The 18,808-nt window shown below is 41.2% G+C and overlaps 6 protein-coding genes across 6 annotated transcripts; 1 reads left to right on the plus strand and 5 right to left on the minus strand.

The window, feature by feature from the left end:
• Positions 1-171: 171 nt before the first annotated feature.
• On the plus strand, positions 172-1,380 carry BATDEDRAFT_87272 (uncharacterized protein; the record flags this gene model as incomplete). The annotated part of the gene is made up of 1 exon (XM_006677489.1): positions 172-1,380. One exon carries the CDS (start codon positions 172-174, stop codon positions 1,378-1,380), a length of 1,209 nt encoding a protein of 402 aa, XP_006677552.1.
• A 337-nt stretch (positions 1,381-1,717) lies between these two features.
• Positions 1,718-4,440, minus strand: BATDEDRAFT_86905 (uncharacterized protein; the record flags this gene model as incomplete). Its single annotated transcript, XM_006677589.1, has 14 exons — positions 4,224-4,440; positions 3,917-4,067; positions 3,688-3,846; positions 3,543-3,619; positions 3,415-3,477; positions 3,193-3,333; positions 2,935-3,123; positions 2,674-2,838; positions 2,404-2,604; positions 2,288-2,340; positions 2,148-2,217; positions 1,965-2,054; positions 1,820-1,901; positions 1,718-1,746 (listed from the first exon to the last, which is right to left on the minus strand). The coding sequence occupies exons 1-14, from the start codon at positions 4,392-4,394 to the stop codon at positions 1,718-1,720; spliced, it is 1,641 nt and encodes a 546-aa protein (XP_006677652.1). The 5' UTR covers positions 4,395-4,440.
• Positions 4,441-4,642: 202 nt separating this feature from the next.
• Positions 4,643-6,621, minus strand: BATDEDRAFT_16063 (uncharacterized protein). The gene is made up of 2 exons (XM_006677120.1): positions 5,672-6,621; positions 4,643-5,555 (listed from the first exon to the last, which is right to left on the minus strand). The coding sequence occupies exons 1-2, from the start codon at positions 5,957-5,959 to the stop codon at positions 4,806-4,808; spliced, it is 1,038 nt and encodes a 345-aa protein (XP_006677183.1). The 5' UTR covers positions 5,960-6,621; the 3' UTR covers positions 4,643-4,805.
• Positions 6,622-7,908: 1,287 nt separating this feature from the next.
• On the minus strand, positions 7,909-10,493 carry BATDEDRAFT_86907 (uncharacterized protein). Its single transcript, XM_006677590.1, has one exon. The coding sequence runs from the start codon at positions 10,416-10,418 to the stop codon at positions 7,962-7,964; it is 2,457 nt and encodes an 818-aa protein (XP_006677653.1). The 5' UTR covers positions 10,419-10,493; the 3' UTR covers positions 7,909-7,961.
• Positions 10,494-11,604: 1,111 nt separating this feature from the next.
• On the minus strand, positions 11,605-16,122 carry BATDEDRAFT_34616 (uncharacterized protein; the record flags this gene model as incomplete). Its single annotated transcript, XM_006677366.1, has 2 exons — positions 11,605-14,756; positions 15,994-16,122. 2 exons carry the CDS (start codon positions 16,120-16,122, stop codon positions 12,189-12,191), a joined length of 2,697 nt encoding a protein of 898 aa, XP_006677429.1. The 3' UTR covers positions 11,605-12,188.
• A 1,668-nt stretch (positions 16,123-17,790) lies between these two features.
• Positions 17,791-18,640, minus strand: BATDEDRAFT_86909 (uncharacterized protein; the record flags this gene model as incomplete). The annotated part of the gene is made up of 4 exons (XM_006677591.1): positions 17,791-17,904; positions 17,977-18,056; positions 18,129-18,375; positions 18,442-18,640. 4 exons carry the CDS (start codon positions 18,638-18,640, stop codon positions 17,804-17,806), a joined length of 627 nt encoding a protein of 208 aa, XP_006677654.1. The 3' UTR covers positions 17,791-17,803.
• Between the last annotated feature and the right edge of the window lie 168 nt (positions 18,641-18,808).

Raw genomic sequence — 18,808 nt, forward strand, 5'->3', positions numbered from 1 at the left:
ATTATTGAATTTAAATCGAGTTATTCACTGATAATATTTAGTCTAGATTGGATTGAGATTCACTTGAAAAGCATTGCACATCTACAAACTCTCTCAACGCAACCATTCGAGTTGGAAATGCACACTCGGCCATCAGACTCGAATCATGATGTCAATGCTCACACTGCTGCCATGTTCACTCCGTTTGTCGCTGTTCATGCAGGTGCTGGATGTCATTCACTTGCTCGCACTCCAGAATATGCCAATCTACTAGCAAAGATCACTACTTCCACAATCCAACTACTCAACTCTGCCTCATTCGTCAGTGCAGATGAAGCTGTTGTTTATGCTATCCGTCAGCTCGAGTCATCCTCGCTTACCAATGCTGGCATTCCTGGATCCAATCTTACCTGTATTGGCACGGTGGAGTGTGATGCTGCCATCATGACCGATAGTGTGGATCCATTCCACTCCACTCCAGTCTGTAGCTTTGGATCGGTGGGTGGAGTTCCCATGACACAGGAAATGGAAAGTAGGTCTCAAGTCATTGCAAGTCCTATCCAGGCTGCTCAGTGTATTTCCAAGGATGATATGGCCGGACACCATCCGCGTACTGGTAAAGTTCCACCTATCATGATATGTGGTGCATCGGTCCATGATTATGCCTTGAAGCATCCATCGTCTACCATTGATTGCATTTCACTTTCAGATGCTCGCATGATGGTAACTGATCAGCAACTAAAACTATATTCCCACCACCAGCACATTGTAGATTCAAAGATGTTGATGGATACAGTCGGTGCAGTCATCATGGACTCCAAGGGCAATATATCTGCAGGTGTGAGTTCAGGAGGAATATCACTCAAATGGCCTGGGAGAGTGGGTGAGGCTGCCATCTACGGTGCGGGTGTATGGGCTCAACGCACATCTGCCACACTATCATCAGATCTGGGGATTGGCATCAGTGTATCTGGATGTGGCGAGCAGATCATCAAAACACAACTGGCATCGCGACTAGCAGATGCATTGATAGACAGGGCAGACTCTCAAGATACGAGCGAATGCATCCGTGCATTCATTAATCAAAACGTCGTTGAATCTCGGCGATTGAATCCACGCAATACATTGCCTGCTCCTGTTGGATGCATTGCTTTAATAGTAGAACCAATACAAAATAAGCAGTGTGGAGATGAAGGATCGACTTCAAATGAACCACAATCGACAATGATCTGCTCGAATCAATCTAGTCAACGTTTGCTTTGCGAGATTTGGTGGGCACATACAACTCAAACCATGTGCTTTGCGTATATGTCTGGCAATAGCACTAAGCCAGCATTTCACATGTCTAATCGTGCTGACAGTAAAACTAATATTGTTGTTGGAGGTGCCATGGTTAAATAAATGCATCGTATATACATATTCAGGATATACATATCCAACATTGGATTTATTTATTTGTCCAATCATCAAAACGTACTTTTGTTGATTCTGTCATTTGCCAATTTATCACTGTGTTCACATAAAATGAAACATTGAACAAACTTGTTGGTCAAGAAATTTCAAAAACTAGAAATGTGTATAAGCAGTCAATCTGTAATAGAAAAGCGCAACAAATATTCAACTTGTTTATTCAAAGAAAATAGTGACTTTGATTGCAAGATGGATACAAACGAGTGGTTTATGATGTGAATACGGCGGTAAATATTCCAAATCCCAATCCAACAATCATCACCACATATCAATCGTGACGGTATGTTCCAACCATATCTATGCATGCAAGTTAGTTTTAAAAAATTCACTACAATTGAACTACTATATTGACTAGTTGGCCAATACTTACGATCTAAATCGTCTTCATCTAATACGCTGCCTTGGTTGATATGCATCTGATCAAATCCACCCAGTGCTTCCGCAAAAAAATCCTACCAATCACCAAAAATTGAGCATGACTCATCAAAACTATATGGTATGCTTATAATACTCACAGAAGTTCTACGCTGAACACGGCGTTGATGAGACTGCATTTGCATTTTATGAGGCATCCCCATTCCTAGCATCCCTGAATTACCCATATTCTAGATTCAATGCAAGTACATTATATTTAGTTATACTTTACACATTAAATGAATTGAATGTTTATACAATAATTTCAAACATGATTTAAATACCTGTTGAATTTGTGTTCCTTGTTGCAATTGAAGCTGTTGAGACTGCTGTTGATGAGGTAATGGTGGAAGCCTAATGGTTAATCAGCAATATTAGAACACCATCTCATAATCTGTAGTATAAATCTAGTCATTCAACGCACATGATGTTTTGGTGTTTGTCTTGGTCAACAACAACCGAAATATTACCAGCAACCTAGACTCACAAAATTCAATGTTTGATTCATATGTAAAATAACTACATGCACTTTAAACTTACCTTGGCATCCAACTGAACGTCAATTTCATTACGGAAAAATTTAAAATCGTGGAGCGCAGCACGAAAGTGTTGGTGTCTAGACCAACTAAACAAATAGGTAGTAGCATCACCAAACTGCTGGTATTTTAAAAAATCTTCAAGACGATCAATTTCTGAAATTTGACGCTTTAATTCCAGCTCATCCCCTAATAAAATGATCAACTATGTAGGGATTATGCAATTTAGTTGAGGATGCAAGAGTGGATACGCAGAAGCAATGATGAACTTTACTTTGGATTGAATAATGGATTTAAGTTCTCGCATCGCTCGTTGGTACATTTCTTCAACTTGCTGTTCAATCTGCGATCCCATTTTTTCGACAGCTTGAGCGCGGGAATTCACTGCACTAATATGGTTAGATATCTCTGTGCGGCGAGATTGTAGAATGGGATCCGGCTTTTTAAAACATTATCACAATTAAAACAGAATGGTCAGTATACTGATTTGACTAGATGTTGTTTAATAGACTAGAAACAGTTAAAAACTACTTACAACTTGAGCTTCTTGCAAAACAGATTGGTAAGCTTCAGTCACGCTAACCAGTTGGTGACGTGCTGCCTCACCGTTGGCGTGGTTTCCAACCATTTTACAAAACACACAAACAGGGATATGGCACAGAGAACAAAAAAACTCGATGGCTTTGTCTGGATGATGACGACAGTTTCCAAATACGTCCGCACCCTAAATCAAACCATCCGAGTGTTTGGTTTATCGTTTTTATTTTCAAATTCTCAAAATATAATGTTTTACCTGACCAATGGCGGATCTAACATGTCTGCTAGCAAGCTTAGTTTGATGAAGAGCAAGATCGCACTTGTTGCAAAGATTTGCTGCATCAGCTGAACAATACATGGTTGCTAATTCATCCTCACAATTGTCACAGATTGCTTTCTATAAAACCAGCAATTTGATCAAATAAACCATTAGAATTGGCAACACAGTATGAAAATACATTGGGTAAAAGTGGCTTACCTCTCTTGATTGCTTTTCCTTTACTGGATCAAACTCATAATGTACAATATACTGTGGAAGCACCTAGATGCAACAAACCAAAATCATGTTAATTCAAACAAAACAAGCAGTATAGTTGATGTACATACCTGAGCAGGATTCTTGATATAGTATGTATGTTCATAAACTTTATTAAAAGGCTGATCGCTAGCCAGTATGGTTGGATCTAGCCAAACACATTTAAATCAGCCACGAGCCTTTGAAACCACTCTAGTCAAAACTAGAAATAAATACCTTGAATGTGAAAACTATCGTATCCATCAGGAACAACATCGCTTTCGGCTGCTCCTTCGTCGGCTACAAACGATCTACCAACAGCCACCATGCATAACATAGCCTTTCTCAGTGTTTTTCCTTGCGTGGCTCCTGCATTCGCATGTAGAGTATCTACACCTAAACCCAGCATCATCAAAAACTCAGCAACTGTACACTTGAACACGTTTAGATCTAAACAAAGCATTACCGTTTTCAAGAGGACGGTTGATGCTACCAACAGTGAATTTAAGGCCTTGAGTAGGAGGAGGAAACCGAAACCCTCTACGCACGATATCCTCCTCGGTATTAATTCCTCCAAACGACGATGCATCAACCCACGAAGGAAGTACAAGAATATCCTAAAACACAAACATATGGCGTGGTTTGATAACGGTGGATAGGGTGTGGATTAAACACATGTTGAACCATTAAGCTCATCTACTTGATTGTACCCAACATTATTGCCTTGACATTTCAAAAATGCCGAGTATTAGATTCAAGACTAGTTTAGATACCTTTGAACGTCGTTCAAATTGAACTGAAACGTGCGGGTTGGATATAGCGTAAGCAGCAACAATACGAACAGTGGATGCATGAAGGGTGAGTTGAAGGTCGTACTCGAGTTGAGCAAACTCGGGTGTAGATGATGCCAATTGAGTTCTTCCTGGTGTCTTTTCACTCAGCATTATAAGATGATGTGTTGGTTGATAGAAGACTTGTTTCACGGCGATTCAGCTGAATAGAATGTCAAGGTCAAGCAGAGCGCGTTTCCTTTATCTTTATCCAACACCGCGCCGTAATATCCAAAATGTTGATTCAAGATGCGAAGGGTAATTGAATGCCTGATTTGGCAAGTGCGAAGGGTAGACCATTGCATATACAAATGTGTGTCGATACCACTCACTCCTTTTGTAAAAAATTAACAATTGTAATAGTCCGAATAACAATGAACCTTTATTGTGACAATCAATAGACCATAGTCTATATACAGACAACCCCAAACACATGGTGCAGCAGCATGTCCTATTACACTCGGTCATAACCTTATTTAGTCGACAATATTCTTCAAGCGGCAGCGATAGATTCGGCGCCAAGATTCAAAAGGTAGTCAGTTCAGCTGGAGCCGGAGATGCATGGTCAGATGGAGGGAATCCAACAGAGCCTCCAATAGCAAGGGGGATTGAGGTTGAAGCAGAAGAAAGTGTAGGCGAGTTGGATGCAGGTCGACGAAGACCAAATACTTTCGAGAGACTCTGGCGAAGACTGGCTGCATTACTAGACAGCCCGCTGAGAGTACTGTTGCTGGCATTGATGCTCCCATTTGATCCGCTCAAATTGGAATGTGCATTGGTAGAAACATCACTCGCAGGGGAGCTACCATTGCTGCTGTGGCTATTGCTACTTGTTCGCTTACCAGAGAGAAAGTTTGAAAAGGCCGACGGGCGCTTGTTATACGATCGCTTGTAAGTATCAACCAGATACGTCAATTGAATTGAATTGAATGCTCCTCGGCGATACTTGCGAACAAAGGCAACCGCGTCCAGTGGGGCCATGCCTGCTTCAATCAATGTCAGTGCAACCAAAACAGGTGCCCGCCCAAGCCCAGCTACACAATGCACGGCAATACAGGCTTGATTAGCAGACTCCTTATCCTTGGCCTCGAGCGACAATCCTCCAAATCGAGTGTCAGCCAGGGTCAGGAAGTTCTTGATGATATCTAATGTGGGAACACCACCATCCTTAAACGGCCAATCGTGTACAGAGATATTACTCTCATGAAGCAAATTAGTGGCATAAGTAGGCTCGCAAACCCGAACAACATCTGTCACCCCCCGAGATTTAAGTTCCTATAATAATCAATGTATTTCATAATTTAGTCAGAGCTGGTATCCAGTAGATATGGACTTCAAGCAAATCTGGTTGGATAAATCTTAAACTCGCAACCACAACAATTTAAACAAACCTTGAGGTATTCTGGCAGGGTGGCATCAGTAGGACAATCCAAAATAACAAATCGCATCCGTCCAATTTCAAACTGTGAAAAGATACGAGTTAGATGGGAGCGAGTAGGAGAGGTACGCCCAGACGATACAGAAGACTGGGAAGGCGTCTTTTCAAAATTGTTGCTCAAGGGCGAGTCTAGAGCAGCCGTAGACGTATTAGACACGGTAGCGACTGTACCGTGAAGACTGGCAGCATGGCCAACACTAGGAGTGCTTGCAGAAAGATGCAGTTGTTGGGTATTAGCCATTGTGATTGAATGCTAGTGAGGGGGAGTCGGCGCAAATTCAATAAAATATTTTTTGGACTATCAGTGGACCGAGTATTTTTTGGTGAAAAACCCAATTGACAAAAAAAATGGAGCACAGACTTCAAAATCAAATCAAGGTTAAAGAGTGCGCTAGGCAATGAACAAAAAAGCTGAAGAGTTGGGTGGATTAAGCTAGTTGCAAGGTGGAGACCTTGAAAACGATCAATTCAAAAGAGATGGCTATTGGGGAATAGTAGGTTGACCACAGCGATGACTAGTAGGTCGGTGATATCGATTAAAAATTGAGAAGCTCTAATAGATGACAAACAAATCAAGAAAACAAGTTCTGAGTTTGATGTTTCTTTATCGACGAGTGTAATTAGCCCCCGTCGTCGCAGTTGGAGTGGCTGAACTGGAGCAGCAGTGAAGAACGCAGCTGGAATGCAAGAAAAGAAGTGGCCAGTTTAGAACAGCCGTTGGGGCAACAGTTGAAAAAGCAAGGAGAGTAAGATGAAAAGCAAGAAGAGCTCTTTGGGCCAGTGCGCATCAAATGGGGGTGCGAGTAAAAAGCTAGCAGAAAGAGATAGAAAAGTAAGGTGTAATCAAGGACGGATGGCTGACCAACTATAACAGGAAGCAGCAATGTGATGGCAAGTTTTTCCTGCTTAAATGTTGAAAACAAAAACAGCCAAACCTGTGCTTTTGTTGCCAACAATCAGACAAATCGCCAAGGCTGAATTTCCTCAAGCTCCAACTCTAGTGACAAATCTAGACACAAGAATGCTTGTCACTACGTGTGACAAAAGACATGAGAACAATGAGAAATTGTCCAATCGTCATCCATTTTTTTCGCTTCAGTATGTATCATGTGTTTTTGGAATGGTATTACATAAATTTCATTCAACCACACTTTCGGGCTTATTGCTTGGTTGCTTTCTTGTGTTATTTTTTGTAAATATTGGTAGATTGTTCGTCTGCTGATTTGAATGGCAGAAGTATCTATGGCTCATGCCCCATATATCACGATGACAATCTGGCTTGTGCTGAACAAACTGCTGCTCCACTCAACTAAACAGTGTTTTCTTTTGGTCTTGTTTTGACACGATAGCTTCGGTATTACACCTATATTGAGTTTACACTAACCTGAAACAATCGTGCAGTTTTACAAACGAATAATTGCGTTTTTGAAATGCTGCAACAGTCTGCTTGATACTGTCTGAATATTCTCGAAACATGGCGAAATTGGACTGGCAAGGCGTAAACAAATATTTCTCCCCTGTTCTCATCCCTTTTGTCCTTGGTCGTAAAATCATTTGGTACATATTTATGGGTGGAGCAAGGACACGAAATGCATCTTTTGTTAGAGTTGGGGGCACAATGATGTCACACTATTTGTGATAAGGGATACTACATTGCCTATTGGACAATAACAAAACCCTATTGGACCACATTAGCAACTATAAAACAGTCAAGATTTGATACCATTAGTACAGATGGCGACGCAGCTGTGGGAGTAGACAGCCCATTGTTTGAATCGAGACATGGGCAATCGAATCTTACTCGAAATATCATGCTTGACAAGCGTAGGTGCAAATCATCAGCACCCAAATGCTGATGGGTGTCGTGTACGCTTGGCTGCGCGTTGCGTCATACACAAGTTTGGGCTGTATATGGAGCCTTTCATCTCATTATTAATGGCGAGGCAAGCCTACAGCCCACAATGTAAACCTGCGACTTCAAAAGCTCAAAAAACACACTGGATCTGGCGGTAGGAGTCGTCACAAGTAACCAAGTCCTGACCATACACTTGTGTTTTCCAAAACATGATACACTAATGGTGTTGGTTACTGCCAGTTTCTCATCCCATCTTTATATTGTATTTCCAAAACAACCTAGCGTGTAGGGGTTTATTGATTATTAGTAGGTACAATCGAGTACATTTCACCTACTAAACCACCAAAGTGCAATGGTTTTGATACAATATGCACCGGGATGAAATAGTTCAAGCAAGCATTTCCTCATCTTCATTGCCAAAGATATTGCTACTATTAGATCGAGTCATGGTCCCAATATCAGAATCGGTAGAGATGGATTGTGGATTATCCGCATTGGTACGACGTTGAAAATAAGCAGTTGTGTGAATGACTGCATTAACCATTGATGCAGCAATGGCAAATGGAATCAATATGGCAACCTGTCCCAACACAACCGACATGCGTCCAGTCACAAGGGGTGTATGTTGGGACTGAGGGTTATCCAATATGTTGTCAGCACCAACAGGGGCAAACCACGATGTAGACGGTCTAATCTCACCAGCACCTGCCTGTCTATTGTGATGCTCGACAGAAGCATCCACGCTGACTGTATTCGTGCTGGAAACCAACACATCGCGCTTGCAGATTGGGCACAGTCGATTGTGCTTCAGTAGCCATGGATCAATGCACATATCATGAAATAAATGTCGGCATGGTAGTTCCCTAACCTGGTTTCCTACAACAAAATCATCTAAACAGATTGCACAACAGTCTCGCGAAATATTAGTTTCCGATTGAGCCCAATCTAATCCCTCTGCTATTTGTTTCGGGTCTGTTTCTGATACGGATGATACTTTGGCGATTGGAAACATTTGTGAAGTATTGTGCAGATTCTCAATATCCATCGCACAGAGTATTCGAACAGGAAATGGAATAGATGCTAGTTTTGCTGGCTGTGTAGACTGTAAAGCGGTGTGCTGTCCTGCTGATAGAATCAATACGCTCCCCTCAATAATGGTTTCGTAAATGAAAAAATGTCCAAAAACCACTGCGTTGCGCACAACACTCAGTAACAAGCATATTCCAAGGAAACAAGATCCACAGATGGTAACCGATATAAACAGCAAAAGCATATCAAACGCAAGCGACACTAGCGTGTCGTGATGAGCTGTATAGCCACGATAATATTTAGTTTCGGTTGGAATAAGCTGGATTATGATTGGATAAGTAGAGGGATCTGACTGAGCCAAAGGTATTGCAGAATCAATCAACTGTCTACTGCTAGCATAGCTCATGAACATAGAGTACACATGAATGGAATTGTGCATGGTATGAGCAGACATGCGAATATGCATATCTTTGGCTTGAATAGGTTGACCATTGCTATTGGTGCTTGCCTTGCATGTCAAGTCTCCCTTGGCACATGAGCGTGCTTCGCTTTGGTTATTGATCTGCACGTCAGTAAGATTATTGTAGACAATTACAGTGTGGCATCCATGAGTCTGGAGATTATAAACTTTTTCATCAAATGGACACCCTCCACGAGCAATCAAACATGCCCATTGGATATCTCCTGCAATTGCATCCTGTTTCGACTGGTCCTTGATGGGTGCACCCCAATATGCACGATCTGAATTGGCTTTGGGTCGAGTAATGGATTCCAATGACGGTGTCTCCCCATCACGACAAAATCTTCCAGCAAGACCAACACTTTTTCCAACATTGCATTGTACGCTTGTATCGCTCTGGGATTTAGACAACTGTGTAGCACCATTTAAAGAATCCGTCACATCTTCACCACCAGCATCATCCATGCCAACATTTTTGACACCATTGCATCTTGCTTCATCATCCATATTTTTTTGGATACGAAAGATGGACAGTTTCTGTTTGGCCGTGAGAGTAGGAAATTTGGGCAGATTTAAAGTGTCAGAATGATCTGGCGAATAATCATGACTAGCCATACGAGTTTGAGTATTTCTGGAGCGGCATCCATTAATATGGGCAGGCACGATCAATAGAGGTGAAACAATTGGTCTTGGTAAGACTGATCCGAAAAGAGCTGGAATACCCACCATATCGGGTTTATTGTTTTCTTCTTCATATGTTGAAAACAACCATTTAGGAGTGGCATGCGAATTTCTGTCCTGTTTGTATGACGTATGCTTAGGGTGATCCGAGTACAATTGATGCTGACTAGACTGAGGAAGAACTTTGATAGTGATGGTTAAATCGCGACCATATCCCCGAGATCTACTTTGGTCAGTTTGTTCTTGTTGATTTAAAGTACGATACGATGGTTTGGTCGAATGGCTAGATACATGTGTTTCAGATCCACCTTTATTGATGTTGTTTTGCATCGATGTAATGGATCCACGAAGTGCATGCTGTGCTGGATGGTGCCGACGAATGAGTACAAATAGTGTGTAGATGATTAATGATGCCAACCAAAGTCGGCATACCATAACCAACACTGCTCGAATAGCTAGCCACGCTGTTGAGAGTATGGGTAGTTGTACAGGCGGATGGGTATATGCAGGAAATTGAATAGGATGATGGTGGTGGGGTGGGGTGTATGGGATAGCTTCTGTTGTCTGATCAGACTGAGATGGCATCAAGCTCTCGGTTTCGTCATCTTGTTGCAACTGTGTAGATCGTCTATCGATTGTGGGTGTGCGTGTTTGGCGAGATTGTAAATCTGCCATGTTGCACCTACTTGGTTAAGATGGCCTGTCATGATTGTCAATTCAATAATACCAAATATAGTTATTTGAAGCGTTAGTTTGAAATTGCAATGAATCAACAAATACATGGGGTGGATGATACTCGTATACATTCCCCAACGAGTTCTTCCAACATTATACCTAATACAATTCCTAAACAAGAAAATTCTGATGATAAGCTAATCTATTGCCTGATGAGAAGGGTCAACTGGTGTAACAACACACTACAGGGTTTACAGCGACTTTGAGATTAAAACCTTGTTCAGGAGAATTGTAATAATGGGATGGATCCTTGCAGAGTTTAAATCAGAGCAAGTTGTTGAAATAAAATTTAAAATAGTCAAAAGGTATGAATTGTAGTCGATATGCTGCTGCTTGCTATTCGTTTTATTTGGTTGAATTGCTCAGTGATGTCGATATATTGGGATGGGATGCCTCGCGTGGTCAAGCTGCTGTATAAACCTATTCAAATTACAGATTAATACGAACGAATATAAGTCAAAAGTAAACGACGATAAAATGCTCTAGTAGCTGAAGTAGGCGAATCTAGGAATGACAGACTGTGAGAATATATATGATGAAAGGTTGAGTGGGGTGGGTGGCATATTCAATTTCATCCACGCCCTCATCTATCCACTACTTACCGCTGACTGATACATGCATTTATTCTTGAGCAGTTGTATACATTTGACTATTTTGGGGGTGGAGCTTCAAAATTTCTATTTCAACGCGTAGGAAACCTAATAGTAGAATAGTGCGATCCAAGGCATGGTGGTGAAAAGGCCTAGACAGTATTTTCAATCTAGCTGTACGAGACCTAGTTCAATATGCTGCTCAAGTATATACTGGTTTGGATGCACAAAGATAAACAATATGAACACGATTTCATGGCGTATTTGCATCCCAGCTACCACTGTTTTATTTTGCTGGTATACACCACTAAAAGCTGGTATGACGGCTATTAAACTGAATTCTAATTTGATATAAACGGTATTTTCAAAACGTACTGTTGAAAGCTCACATTTAAAAAAGTACCATGCTTTGAATTGGAAATGGTATCTCGAGTCATTATAATCTATTTCAGCAAGAGTCCAGAATAGTTCACACAAACTGTCGGTTCTCAAGCCATACTACAACCGGCTATTCAACTGTAATTCATGACTGTTTAAAAAAGTATACTTTTTTATTTGAAAAAAGTCGACAAAGGAGTGAATTAGAAAAAACAAGCCCGATTAAACCAGTTGCTCTCAGTCAAACCCACTCCAAAATAATAATAGAAAATGTAGTAAAAAGTAAGCAGATTTGATATCCCCATACAGCACCATATCACTAGCTTCCCAATACACTGCAAAACCCAAAAAACGTCTAGAAAACCTTTAACCAAAAATCAAAGTGGCATTTGCCCATCCTATCAGTAAAGATAAGGATGCTATAGGCAAATAGTCAAAAGGTGTAAAGAATAGAATGGCAGATATTAACAAACGAAACAAGTATAAACAAAAAGAGTGACAAGTCTACCACGCACATCATAAAGGAAAGATAAAGTAGATGTAGAACTGCAAGGACATCACCAAAGGAGGAGTATGGAACGCCAAAACCTTGAAGTAGCAATAAAAGAAACAGTTACTTGTAGCAAAAAGATTCAAATGGCAAGGAAAGCAATAGGTGGAATAATACAAAGTTAAAATATTAGTGAATGACTTTGTGTAGTATAAAGTCTGCACGTGTTTCTTCAGATATGTGGTTTAGATCCTAAACATTGCGCATGGCGAATGGGAGTGTAGAGTCTTGTGATTGTCTAATTGCTGACAAAGATGTGCTAGGCGCACCAACCATACCACCAGGACGGTATGCACCAGGATACTTGATTGTGCCTGATGATGCAGCGTAGTTACTACTAGAAGTATGGTTTGTTTTTGGTACCGAAGTCACAACAATCGCATCTCCTCTAGATTTGACTACTGCAAACTGTCTCTCCCACACCTCGTCAGATGGAATCCATCCAAGTGCTCTAAACCAGTCATAGATAATAGCTGTCTTGTTAACATCGATTCTGAACCAGCTTTTGGCATCGCGTTTCTTGAATGGTCCTCGACGTTCAACCTGAGTAAGAATAACTTCTTTGATATGCATGTATTGATCGGGAAGAATACGGAGTGTAGAGCAAATAGCAACTTCTTCGGGTGTGAGAAGGGAGAACCCAGGAGTGGTATCTGGAATATACAACATGCCACCTTTTTTCCAAAATACAGGCGGAGCTTTGGATGTATCGTTAAAAATGGACATGTCGATGCGTCTTCCATTCTTTTTCAACAAGACTGTTTCGTCCACAACAATACCAGATGGATCACCGCCACCACCACTGCCTAAAGCACCAGCACGGTTCTGGCGGGGTTTCTTTGATGCACCAGCGCCTTGAGAAGTAGGCATTCCGCTTTGTGTGATAGCTTGAGGAATGGTAAAACTAGATGATCTGGGGAAAACAAAAGTGCTACCAGAGGGGATGGCACCCATAGACTCTGAGCGAATGATTCCACCAAATGATCCTCTAGGACCAGAACTTTTAGATTTTGATGAGCCATTTTCTTTTGAAGAGTGTTTGCCATTGCTAGCATGTGATTTCTTTGCACCAGAGGAAGGACCGCCAGTTGAAGCGCGGCGAGCAATAGGAAAAGTGCCCATTGCACCAGTTGGGAGAATAGTGAGTGGAGAGGTAGAGCTTCCCAAGCCGCCATGACAAGTACGTGGAGCACCAGGAACACGCTCCTGTGATGGTTTGCTTCGTTTAGATGATCCCTGTGTAGATGAGCGGGAATAGTTGGAGGTAGTAGCGGCCGAAGCTAACCGGGACGAAGGGAGAGATACTGCCAGGCGAGGAGTGTAGTCGGGAGGAATAGATATGGATAGCAAGGTGCGTGGGTTGTTGAGATACATACTATATACATCTAGCTTGACTATACCCTGCTGTAAACGATCGTTAGGGGTAAGAGTGTCTTTGTTGACAGCTCGAGTAGGACAGGATTTGCGCTTACGAGACAAAGCAACAGTCTTTGAAAATGGATCGATGTTGGATAAATACGATTCTCTATCAGGAACAATGGTATTTAGCTGAAGTTGTGGAGATCTGGTATTCACAAAAGCAGGAGCAGTTTTGACAGATGTTTGATGGCTAGAGGGATGGACAACTTGTGATTCAAACGACGCGAGCACTGATGGGTGTGAGCTTGAAGAGTGGACAGGCAAGACAGTTGATTGGGATTGTGGAAGATTGGTACCAGTTGACCATACAAGAGATTCACAATGATTGGAAGCAGTATCAGAAGCAGTGGGCTCAGCACTAGGAGCAATGACACCAACAGAATCAACAGCGATCGAAGCAAAGCCAGTATCAAACGAAGAATGGCTGGCAGAGCTGGCAAACTTGATGTGCGGTTTCGATTGAAGGGTAACAGTATTAGTAATTGAAGAGACCAAGTTCAACTTGATGTGGTTTAAATTGCTGGCATGATCAAGATTGCCAGCAGTTTCTACATCGATTGCAAGATCAGATTGTGGATCAGTAGTGTCCACATCCATAGAGTCACAAGGGGGCAGCGGGTGCAATTGGATATGAGCAAGAGTCGGGGTGGACATGTTTATAGTAGAAGTAGTAGGGGTGAATGAAGCACTAGAGTCGGAGCAAATAGGAATAAGTTGGTTGAGCGGAGGCAGCGAAGCGGGAATTGAACTTTGGCCAACGGCCAGTGTTGGATGAATGCCGTGTCTTGGGAGAGTGCTTGAAGATGAACTCATGGCAGTAGAACAGACCAGAGAAGCCAGCTCCAGAGGACAAGAGTGATTGACTGCACTGCTCATGTTGGCCATACTGGAAGCGGGAGAACCCATGCTTAACGACACAGCAGTCATGTCCGAGAGAGTTGGTGACTCCATGTTGATGGTGGTGACAGTGGAGAGAGCAGGGGTTAGAGTGCCAGCAACCATCTCATCCGTCTTTATGGATGGATGGATCTCAGCGACCATCTTATCTGACAAACCATCTTCCCCATGGCTTCCAAGCGATTGGCCGCTTAGCAGCTGCTCATCCATCAACGTTGGCAACAGTCGCTGTTTTTCCTGCTCGTGCCGTGGATCATGAAATGGTCTCATGCCCAATGATGGCAACGGAGGCATATCCTTTCCATACATGGTGGATGGTTCTGACTGTTTGTACTTGCTACCTGTTATGACAGAGCAATGATCCCTTTCTGTCCCACTGCTAGTTGAAGGTACAGGGCTTGGATTACTTCTGCCTGGCGATATGGTAGCAGAGAGCATGACTTTCTGTATAGAATAGAGCCAGTATACAGCAATTGTGGTTAGCGATCGTCAAGGTTTAGATTCAAATACAAGAGCATGGATTCTAGCAACCACGATCACTCACTTGAACAGTAGGGGATTGATCAAGTAGTTGGCAATAATAGTATTCAATGAATAGTCTAGGCAAGCGCTTCAGTTGTAATAGGAGATCGTTACTTGATTTCCACTGGTGATGATACGATCACTATAATAGTCAAGTTCTAAACAAGTGTGGTGATATAAGAATACCCAGTCAGCAAGGTGTTAGTCAATCCAGAAGCAAGAAATGATTTCAAGTAAAGAAGAGGCGATCGCAAGTCAAGCCATCACATCCATGATGCAAGGGCAGAGTGATGACCCATTCCAATCTATACATACATGCACGGGGATGTAATGATAGAGGGATACAAGATCAAGGGTGTACTTCTATAGCACTATTGTCTGGATATTGGAGGGTGGTTATTTAATGGCTGTGATGTGATTGACTGGTAGGCGGAGGGATAGCACAATAAAACACCTGAGTGGGTAACGCAATAAAATACTCGAATGGATAGCGCAATGAAATAGTCGAATGGATGACTTGAATGAATGGGCCAAACAATTCGATGAATGAGCGGACCATCGTTCTTATCCAAATCTAATCCACATTCAAAATACATTCAATCATCTCTCACCCAGACGAGTGTCAATAACTGTATTAAACGATTGCTACACTCGGATTGAATCTATATCCAACGAGTTTAGATTCGATATCCTGCAATGGCGGAGTGCTGCAAGGCGGAACCAACCAAATTACAGCCCAAGATTAAATATCCTGATTGGTTACACAAATCTCTAATCTGATTGGCTGCAGCGTGGTGAAAAATGAAGTAACACCACATAAGTCACGTGATGATTGGGATTGTTTGGATTGTGATTTTACACGGGAACCGTCACGTGAATAACAGACAGATAACATTTAGTTAAAATCTAACAGATGGATAGTCCATTAGACTAGATGCAAAACCATCATCAGTAGATACCTCCCACAATACCATTCTCCTCCAATTGTATCCTATCCCAGGTTCAAAAATCAAGTGGAAACTTGGATTGAAAATGTACAAGGTCAAGTAAATCCCGGCAGGGCTTATACATTCACGACCAAGTAATGATAATCCGCCCAGCCTGACCGTTCGAGTGGTTTAAATGACTTCATCTCAAATCAGCATCCCATAGCAAGAACATGAAAAAACCCAAGTTTGTTTATCCACAGAATTGGCCCCTCATCTCGGCCATCGAGAATTCTTTTGCCACCCATTATAGTCTGTAGGATTCCAGACAAAATGCCTGGATCGTTGTGTAGATTAAACATACTTTGCCATCACCAAACAAAAATCTCTTACCTGAATGTGCAATCTGATATAGTGGAATCTAGGATTTTTAAAAACTTGGTTGTGTCTTTACCTTGAATAATTGGCAAACTAAATAGCCAAATTACGAAATAAAGCAGACCGGATCAATTATACTATGTATATACCTGTCGTGATAGATTAATGGCTATGTTTATAAAGGTAATAAATCAGGCTGATGACGAGCGGGGTTTGGAAAACTTGCTTTAGTCAAAAATAGTTTGGAACCGACTCAAGTAATTGATGTGGCTGAACAGAAACGAGCTTTTCGCTATGATTTAAACTCACCACTTGCACACATTTACCACCACTAGTACTTGTACAGACTATATTAATTGCGCTTACACATGTACAAGTGAGAAATATGGTGTTTTAATTAAACTTATTTTTCTGTATTAGAATAAACTGCTGTTTGTCCCAATATCTAATCCATAGTAGTAGATGCAAATATGTTTATTTTTTGAACAAAAGATCAGTAGTTGTCAGATTAAATTTTAAAAAGGTGGATTGTCCCCAAGATCAGACTGGGAACAATCGAGTTCATTGCTTCAATTCTAAACCTTGTATTATCTTGAAATAACAATGGCAATTTTATCTGATTCTATCATCACTTTATTTTTGGCTTTTCTTCATGACAAGCACAAAACAGGGAATGCCAATGAGTTAGTAATCAAACGTGAACGCGCTGTTCATCTGGATAAAACGGGTTGATGTATAAAAACCTCAAGCTCAGCTTAAAACCGATCTCGTGCTCGTGAATGTACTAAAATGCGATTATGTTGGAGTATCACTTTCACTGGATATTGAATAGATTTTCTAGAGCTAAGCTGAGTTGAATTAATGTCGGAATAAAGTCTGCTGAAGCATCGCGTTTGTTCCACCTTTTTAGTATAGGTTGGCGAGTATCTCGAGAATTCTAATAAAACGATACGTGATGCTGTTTAAGCCACCAATAAAAACAATGCATGTTTTGATTAGTGTAACGATTCACAAGTTGTGGAGTTGAACATCCCTGACTAAATAGTCAAGCCTTGTTAAAAAGTTGGATTGGCAAAAGTATAGCCACTATTTGAACCAGAGAATCGTTTATAAGCGCACACTTTTATAATCCACTTGAACATTTATGCAAAGATGCTGGGTGTGCAGCATTACCACACATGACAAAATAGCTTGCTGCTTATTTTAGTCTCTGCATCTAAATCTTGATGATAAGCTGATTTTCAATTTTTTCTTTTAATCAAACTCAGTTTAGATTGGCGGAGTTGTATGAAAAATGAACTAGATTATAACTGTATATCGGAGTTTTAGGCAAGCACAGTTCAACTCAAATCTAACATTATACCAACCGCGATACATCTTGAGCACTGAATGACAAAACCAACTCCTGCCTTTTTGATCTTGTCTGTCTTGAGGTGTATGTTTTGAATTTGGTAGACAATTTTTTTGGTATCACCTTGTATTTCATTGCCATTTGGATTGGAGCTAGCTCTGTTGGTTTAGTCATACATCCCAGTTCACCCACAGACTCTTGGAATTTCACTGTCACAAATTGCTGTATCACCCAAACGAGTCCCAAAAGGTTTACAAAAAGACATTAGGTTTATTTGAAGTGATCAAAAGTTTAATTTGGCAAAACGTTGTTGACTAGTCCTCCTTGATCAGCTCCCATATCATGTTGGCATAATAATATTGAGAATACTCGCTGGAGATATCAAATGTTTGGATATCATTGTTTCGTTTTGATGCTAAGAAGCAATTAAGATTTAGAAAACAGATGAATCTACACAACAGGCTATAGAAATAGTTGAACAACTCACATGTAATAAACTGCGTGTATTGACCATTTGTATCCCTAATAAGCTGCAATCCGAGCTGAGAATACACTTGAGCCTTGAGTCTAGTAGTGATCCAATAAAACAGTCAGCAATACAACCCACCTGAATGCCAGTCGATGCATTTCTCAACTTACTTTTCTGGACACACACTTCTTTGTTTAAATACAGCTTCATCCATCTCAACCTCTTCTACTTCCTGTTGCAACAGTCTCAATTCCTTTTCTGCATCTGCTAGTAAATCTGTCAAATCTGATACTGATTTGGCTGTAGCGAATTTTGTCCGATCCAGACTAAGCATTGTATCAGTATGATTACGCTGAGCAAGGGCTTGCTCACTACTCTGTGCTTGCAACTTTGCTTGTTCAAGCTGTCTTTCTAGTCCTAATAGCTGGGATTAAGAAACCATGCGCTTATGCATACATTGAGTTTAAAGAAGGATACTCTTACCTTGAATAGAATCTTGAGTGTCTGAGAGCACTCGAGTACGGACTGAAGTGGTTTGAGAGAGAGTTTGAAGGAGTGAGCGCAGGGATGCAGCATCAGCTCCAATGCGCAACCGATCCAGCAAGCTATAAAGGATATCATGCGTTTCCTTGGCAGTTTGGTCTGATCCACTTTCCTGTTGGACATCATCTGGTGCAGGCATGCTGTTGGGTTGCAAGTGAGATTGTCCAGAAATTTTACAGTTGAAAACATGGCGAAATTGGATTGCTAAAACATGAATTCATCCGTGTTCTCATTCCTTTTGTCTTGAGCTGTGAAGCCAAATCAACACTTTGTTATCTGGAAAAACCATCTGATTTGCAATTACTGG

This window comes from Batrachochytrium dendrobatidis, assembly GCF_000203795.2.
Source record: "Batrachochytrium dendrobatidis JAM81 unplaced genomic scaffold BATDEscaffold_3, whole genome shotgun sequence".
Classification (NCBI taxonomy): domain Eukaryota; kingdom Fungi; phylum Chytridiomycota; class Chytridiomycetes; order Rhizophydiales; genus Batrachochytrium; species Batrachochytrium dendrobatidis.